This window comes from Oryx dammah, unplaced genomic scaffold (assembly GCF_014754425.2).
Source record: "Oryx dammah isolate SB20612 unplaced genomic scaffold, SCBI_Odam_1.1 HiC_scaffold_11056, whole genome shotgun sequence".
Taxonomy (NCBI): domain Eukaryota; kingdom Metazoa; phylum Chordata; class Mammalia; order Artiodactyla; family Bovidae; genus Oryx; species Oryx dammah.
In genome coordinates, this window is record NW_024080450.1 from 1,782,428 (window position 1) to 1,789,083 (window position 6,656).

Below are 6,656 nucleotides of genomic sequence, written 5' to 3' on the forward strand. Positions count from 1 at the left end.
CTCCAGGCAAGAATACTGGAGTGGGTCGCCATGCCCTCCTCCAGGGAATCTTCCCAACCCATGAATCGAACCCAGGTCTCCCTCATTGCAGGAGAAGTCTTTATGGTCTGAGCCACCAGGAGGCCCATGAGCTGGGGCCAGTTCTTTTCCTAACTCGATGGGAGTCTGCTCTCACTCCCACCGTGGTGGGGATGGCAGGGAGGCTCGCTGTGAGTGGGCCAGGGAGGTCTCTTCCGCAGTTCCTTTCTCCCCGGTGGCCCTGGTCCTGTACGTGCCTTCATCCCCGCATCGCATCGGCTCTCTGCCTCCATCATCCCGCAGTTCTCCCGGAGACAATCCTAGCCCTAAGGGCTCCTCACCCCACCCTGTACCTCTACCTTCCTCACCAGCCTCCTCCCAACCCAACAGTCCCTTCAGCCGTGGGGGCGGCCGCCCACCTTGAGGCCGGCGCGGACGGGGCGGGCGGGGTTGCGGGCGGGCGGGGCACGTGCCTCCGGCTCTATAAAAGGGCGCCACCCGGCGCTGGCGGCCACTCTGCTGCCGCGGCCATCCTTTCGCCTGCCTGCCCGAAGCGCCGTCGCCTGCCCCCGCCATGGGTCGACAGAAGGAGCTGGTGAACCGCTGCGGGGAGATGCTGCATATCCGCTACAGGCTGCTCCGCCAGGCGCTGGCTGAGTGCCTGGGGACCCTCATCCTCGTGGTGAGTGGAGGGACCTGCAGAAGCCTCTTGCCAGCCCCACCTCCCCAGCCCCTCTGTTCACTGAGGGGCTGTGTTTAAGACAGCATCGGCCCCTCTTTCAGCTCTGACACTCCCCCGTGGGGTCAGGGTGGGGGTCCCTCCAGGGTCCTCTTTGCTTATAGCTCTAACCCCCTCTGTGACAGCTCTGACTCTTGCCAGAATGACAGCTGTTACACCCCAATGACAGCTCTGAGCTTCACCCTGTCACCAGTGGGCCAGCCCACAGGCTGTGGGAGTTGGTCACCCCTGCAGTCTGGGACGTCCAGCCCTGTTTGGGTGCCACAGGTTCCTGGAGTCCCAGCCCCAGCAGGGGAGGGTGGTGGTGGGGCAGTGGCAAATGGGCCCTTATTGAGTTATTTGGGTCCTGGGTGCCTGGCCCCTAATGAATAATTAACCCTCAGAAAGTCTAAAAGTTCCCCTGATGTGAAGACAGTTTGCTTCAGGTGGGGGCAGAGGGCAGAAGCCACGAAGCACACAGCAAGGAAGGAGGGAAGGAAGGAGGATCCTGAAGATAAGGATAGGGATAAGGCTGTGGAAGGCAGCTTTGCCCCAGGCACAAGGGACATGAAGTCACTAACGTCTGTCCTTGAGTGCTGGGCAACTCCCGGACAGTTACCCAGACAGATGTGGTCAGCGTCCGTGCACAAGCACACTGGTGTGCATGGGTCTCCAGGATCTGAGTTACTCTATGGGTTACTCCCCAGCCCCAGTGACTCCCTGGTCATGCCAGTTTCGGTCTGGGTTGTTTCTGGGTGACTGTTTGTACTTCTTGGACCTGGCAGACAAATCAGTTATGGGCTCCGTTTCCTGTCCCAGATAGTCTCAGATTTTCAGCCACACTTGTGGTTACACCTGTTTCCCTCTTGGTTACTTCTGGGTTCAGTTGCTTCATTGCAGGGGATGGGATACTCCGTTTGTGCCCCAGTTCCAACCCTAGGTAGCCCCCGGTGGACTAGTGAGATTAACTAGGGGGAAGGAGAGCTGGGTGGCTCCCTACCATGGGTGGTGGTGGTGGAGCAGGTTCTATAGAGAGAGGAAAGCTGGGACTCACCTTTGGCTTCCAGAAACAGGAAGGGAGGAAGCCAGGTAGGCTGTTTATCCACACCCCCACCCCCCACCCCCGCCCAGACTAGTGGTCCTTCCAATCATCTGTATCTCTTCTCTCCCAGGAAGGGAATAGGACAGGTGCTTATCATCACCCTGCTCAGAGCCTTGTGTCCCCTGTCCCCATCTGACTGACAGTTCAGTCCCCTATTGGAGAGCAGCCAGGACAGGGGACATTGTCTTCCCTTCACAGAGGGGCCTCCCTAACTTCTCCCTAAGTCTCAGTTTGCCTTCCCCCAAAGGAGCAATTGGGCCTCCTGCTGAGCCTCAGGATCACTTGGCTTATCCCTGACCACAGAAGGAGGGTGTTATGTTTGTGAAGGCTTTCAGGCTCAGGTGGTTGAGAGGCATTGGGTATCAGTGCCCAAAGAGGAGGGACCAGGCCGGGAAGACCCCTGAGTGGTGGGTGAGGGCTTGCCTCACCCCCTCTAGGGGTTGGGGACCTAGCGCCTGCAGTGTCAAAATCAGGGCTGGCTTTAAGGCTGGGGAAGCCCCTTTCTCTGGGGCACCTAGTAAGGTGAGGAGAGGGAGAAGGAGGCAGGAAGAAGAGGAAGATTAGTCTCAAGGTGGTGGAACTGGCTCTGACAGCTTCTCCCTCCAAGGCCTCTTGGGATGGAGCCAGGTTTGTGCCTTGGGTAGGCAAGGAGCTGAGGCCAAGGCCTGCCAAGCTGGGCAGGGTGCCCCAGACCCTCACATGCCTGTTTCAGCACACACACAGATACTTACAATCTCTGACCTTTGCTCTCACCTGCCTGCACACCTTTGCCCTGCATTGCTGCCTCAGGTTTCCTATCTTTTGGTCCTCCTTAAGGGTGATAACCAAAATTCATAACCACCCAGTGTAGCAGGACACGGAGCCATCAGAATGAACAAGGGCCCTGAGCACAGGTCTTGTAAAATTTCTGCTGAATAGGCCTCAGAATTTAGTTATGGGGAGATGGGAAAGGAGAGCTGGGGCAGGGCTGGAGTAGCTTTGTGGGGCACCCTGGGGGCTCAGAGTAATAGCTCTTTACAGCTAGTGCAGGAGCATTCTGGGGGCTTTGCGGTGGCTTAGCCACTCCAGTATTCTTACCTGAAGAATCCCATGGACAAAGGAACCTGGCGGGCTATGGTCCATGGGGTCACAAAGAGTTGGACACGACTGAGTGACTTAGCAAGCACACACAGGAGCATTTTTACGTCTGAACAAGGGGAACTGACATACAGCACGCTCTGTACTTGCAGGACATCAGGGACTTTAGCCTCTTGAATCCCCCCATTTCTGGCAGAAAGCTTAGAACCAGTCGCCCCACTTCCACTGGACTGAGGGTCCCAGACTGGCTAGTGAGAGGAGACAGAGACCTCTGTCTTTATGATTTCCAAATCTGAGTGGGGAACCTGGGCCTCTGAGGGTAGGGGAGGTCAAGGTGAGGGCAGAGAGGAGGCTCTGGGTCAGGACATGTCAGGGAAGCTGAGGGTTCTGAGAGGGAGGCCAGGGGCTCTGACACCCCAGATTAAGGAGAGGTGGATTCAGCCTAACTTGTGGCCTCTGCCCTTTCTCTGTGCCTTCTCCCTGCCAGCTCTTCTTTGGGGCAGAGAGAAAGGCAGCTGCAGGTAAGGGCTGAGTGAGAACCGTCCCACCCCTAGGGACCAGGCCTGAAGGGCTGGGGGAGGAACTGCTCAGGTGAGAGTGTCCCCTTCCCCTGGCTCTTATTGAGAATCGAGACAAATCAATGGAGATGGTTCCACTACCTTCTGGGCTCACAGTTGCAAACTCTGCTTCCAGTCCCTTCCACAGGACCCTGTTAGAGTGGAGCTGGGACCCTGGGGCTGGGAGGGCCTGTCTGCTTATGACTGCAGCAGGAGGGGAGGGGTTTGATTCCAGGAAAGGGCTTCTGTCTCCCCACGAAGGCAGGGGGAGGCGGCTGGCTTCATCCCTTTCCTCTGGAGTAAGTGTCACTGGTCCTCACTCTCCCTGCTTTGTTCTGTTTCCTGACACAGATGTTTGGCTGTGGTTCTGTGGCCCAGGTCGTGCTCAGCCGGGGTACCCACGGTGGTTTCCTCACCATCAACCTGGCCTTTGGCTTCGCCGTCACCCTAGGCATCCTTATTGCTGGCCAGGTCTCTGGTAAGGCCTTGTCCCCACCCTCCAGCAACCCCACACAGTGTCCCACTGGAGAATGGGGTGGGGGCGGGAGTGTTCTTCACAGGGCAGGAAACAGCCATGCCCCAGCTTTGGGCCCTTGAAAGAGAAGAGTGACGAAGGCACTTGATACATAAGAAACTTGACTCTCACCTCAGAATCAGAGGCTAGCAGAGTGGGTCTATTACATAGTCCAACCCACCATTCTGTGCAATAAACCCTTCTCTGCATCTCTGTTCAGCAGAGTCGAAGAGGGGGCGTGTGGGTGGGGAAGTACCTGGCCTCCCCACTGTGGCAGGCGGGGACTAATAGGCCCCATCTCCCTCTGCCCAGGGGCCCACCTGAACCCTGCCGTGACTTTTGCTATGTGCTTCCTGGCTCGTGAGCCCTGGATCAAGCTGCCTGTGTACACCTTGGCTCAGACTCTGGGAGCCTTCCTGGGTGCTGGAATTATCTTCGGGTTGTACTACGGTGAGCATTCCCACCCTGCTCTCCTCCACGACCCTCTCCCTCTGCTTAGGACTGACCTACTGGCACCAGGCCTTTCCATGACAAATACCAGGGACCTGCCCAGGCCCCGGGCTTATGACTCATTCATGCACAGGCCCCAGGTTGGGGCCGTGAGAGGAAAGAAATGAGCTGGGCAACTGTGGAGTCAAGCCCTCCACCCTCCATCTTCCCACCCTGTCTCCAGTGACAAAGCAGTGATTACTCTCACCAGAGACCCCTGGGAGGGTGGGCACAGCTTGATGGGGAAGACAGGGGCTCAGGCCTCTCTCTCATGCATGTCGTATCTAAACTGTCACCAGATGCGATCTGGGCCTTCGCCAACAACCAGCTTATTGTTTCGGGCCCCAATGGCACAGCTGGCATCTTTGCCACCTACCCCTCTGGACACTTGGACATGGTCAATGGCTTCTTCGACCAGGTATGGGCTGGGGATGGGTAAGGGGCTTGGGTTGCTCATGGGCTGGCTGGGGGACAGGACTCCCCGTCTAGAGCAGACTCCTAGGACTCTGCTAGTTTAACCAGCAAAAATCTTAGCACCACTACCCTGAGGAGCAGAACACTGGAGATGCCAATACTCTTAGAGGGAAGCCAGAGGGTGGAAGGTGGGGGCTCTCCTCATGCTGTTCCCCCCACTCCCCAGTTCATCGGCACGGCCTCCCTCATCGTGTGTGTGCTGGCCATTGTGGATCCCTACAACAACCCCGTCCCCCGAGGCCTGGAGGCCTTCACCGTGGGCCTGGTGGTCTTGGTCATTGGTACCTCCATGGGCTTCAACTCTGGCTACGCCGTCAACCCCGCCCGGGACTTCGGCCCCCGCCTGTTCACCGCCATCGCTGGCTGGGGCTCGGAAGTCTTCACGTGAGTGCGGTCCCCACCTGTGTGCCCCAGCCCGTTCCCTGCTTTGGCCTGCTGCACCCACCCCTGACCACGTCTGTCTGCCCCCAGGACGGGCCGCCACTGGTGGTGGGTGCCCATTGTCTCTCCGCTCCTGGGTTCCATCGCGGGTGTCTTCGTGTACCAGCTCATGATCGGCTGCCACCTGGAGCCGCCCCCACCCTCCACCGACGAGGAGAATGTGAAGTTGTCCCACGTGAAGCACAAGGAACAGATGTGAGTGGGCGGGGGCACGCCCCACGCCCTCTCATGAGCATCCATTGACTGTGCGGGGGCTGCTCCCCAGAAGCCCTCTTCACGACTCCCCTCCTGGACTAGGAAGCTTCTTGTCCACCACCTCCCACTAGACAGCCCCCTTCAGGCTTTCCCATCCTGAAGGAAATAGGACCTAGTAGGACCTTCAGCCTGTAAGCTGTGGTGGCACAGGGAGCCCGGCTGATCTAGCCCTTCATCTCCCAGAGGGAGACAATAGACAGCAGGTGTGTGTGTGTGCAGGTGCGTGTGCGTGGTTTTCCAGATATTCAGGGCAAAAGACCGAGTGGAAAAGATTCTGTCGGTGGAGTTGGGGTGGGGGTCCAGAGGAAGAGAGGGGAAGGTGTGGTGTCTATCTGTGCATAAGAAAAGCACGTTTCAGGGGCTCCATGTGGAGGAGGGTCCAGGTACAGGCGTTTCTCAGTATGTGCATGTCTGCCCTTTCCTCTATTCAGGGGGCTGTTATAGGCTTCAGTAGGGTGGGAATATAAGTAGGGCTAGGAGGAGGGGGCCATAGCCTAGTTGTGGAGCTCTGTCTATTCATAAATAAGGAGCAGCAGAGTGATATGTTCATGTCACAGTGGAGGCATGAGGGGAGGGGGGGTGAAGTCCAGGTCATAATTTCATGTTTGCTCTTAAAAAGATATATATTAATATATGTGTATTAATACATATATATAGTAGATGTTACAGTTTTAGGGATGGGGATTGGGAGACTCCAGGGTCTGCCCTCCTTTAATCCTCCACTCAACACATGTATTTTTGCCTTTTATAAAAAAACAATAAAATCTATGCCAATTGTGTAAATAGTTCTCTGCCTGCTCTGCTGTTTTTCTGGTGCCAAAGAGCTTCAGTGAGTCTGGCCACAGATAACAGGGCACCCTGAGGGTTGTACTCGAACCTGTTCTAGAGGCAGAGGTCAGTCACGTGGGTCAGAGAGTCCTTCATCTCAGCTTGAACTCGGTGGTCCCACACCTTCCTCCAAGCTTCCATCCTCCTAGGAACCCCCAGTTGGTGAATCACATCTCCTTCCCG

General features: G+C 56.9%; 1 protein-coding gene across 2 annotated transcripts; it reads left to right on the plus strand.

Annotated features, from left to right (window-relative positions):
* The first annotated feature begins 546 nt into the window (after positions 1-546).
* Positions 547-6,431, plus strand: LOC120860332 (aquaporin-3). Of its 2 annotated transcripts, XM_040236132.1 has the most exons (6): positions 547-700; positions 3,824-3,950; positions 4,299-4,436; positions 4,775-4,893; positions 5,116-5,333; positions 5,421-6,431. In XM_040236132.1, the coding sequence occupies exons 1-6, from the start codon at positions 593-595 to the stop codon at positions 5,587-5,589; spliced, it is 879 nt and encodes a 292-aa protein (XP_040092066.1). In that variant the 5' UTR covers positions 547-592; the 3' UTR covers positions 5,590-6,431. The 2 variants fall into 2 exon arrangements, with proteins under 2 accessions (XP_040092066.1, XP_040092067.1); XM_040236133.1 differs by lacking the exon at positions 5,116-5,333.
* The last annotated feature ends 225 nt before the right edge of the window (positions 6,432-6,656 follow it).

Bases quoted from the DNA above. Each gene is read 5' to 3' on its own strand.
- LOC120860332 (XM_040236132.1), top strand. From the start codon at position 593: ATGGGTCGACAGAAGGAGCTGGTGAACCGCTGCGGGGAGATGCTGCAT. The intron at 4,437-4,774 runs GTGAGCATTCCC...AACTGTCACCAG, and splicing joins TATCTTCGGGTTGTACTACG to ATGCGATCTGGGCCTTCGCC. The intron at 4,894-5,115 runs GTATGGGCTGGG...CCCACTCCCCAG, and splicing joins TCAATGGCTTCTTCGACCAG to TTCATCGGCACGGCCTCCCT.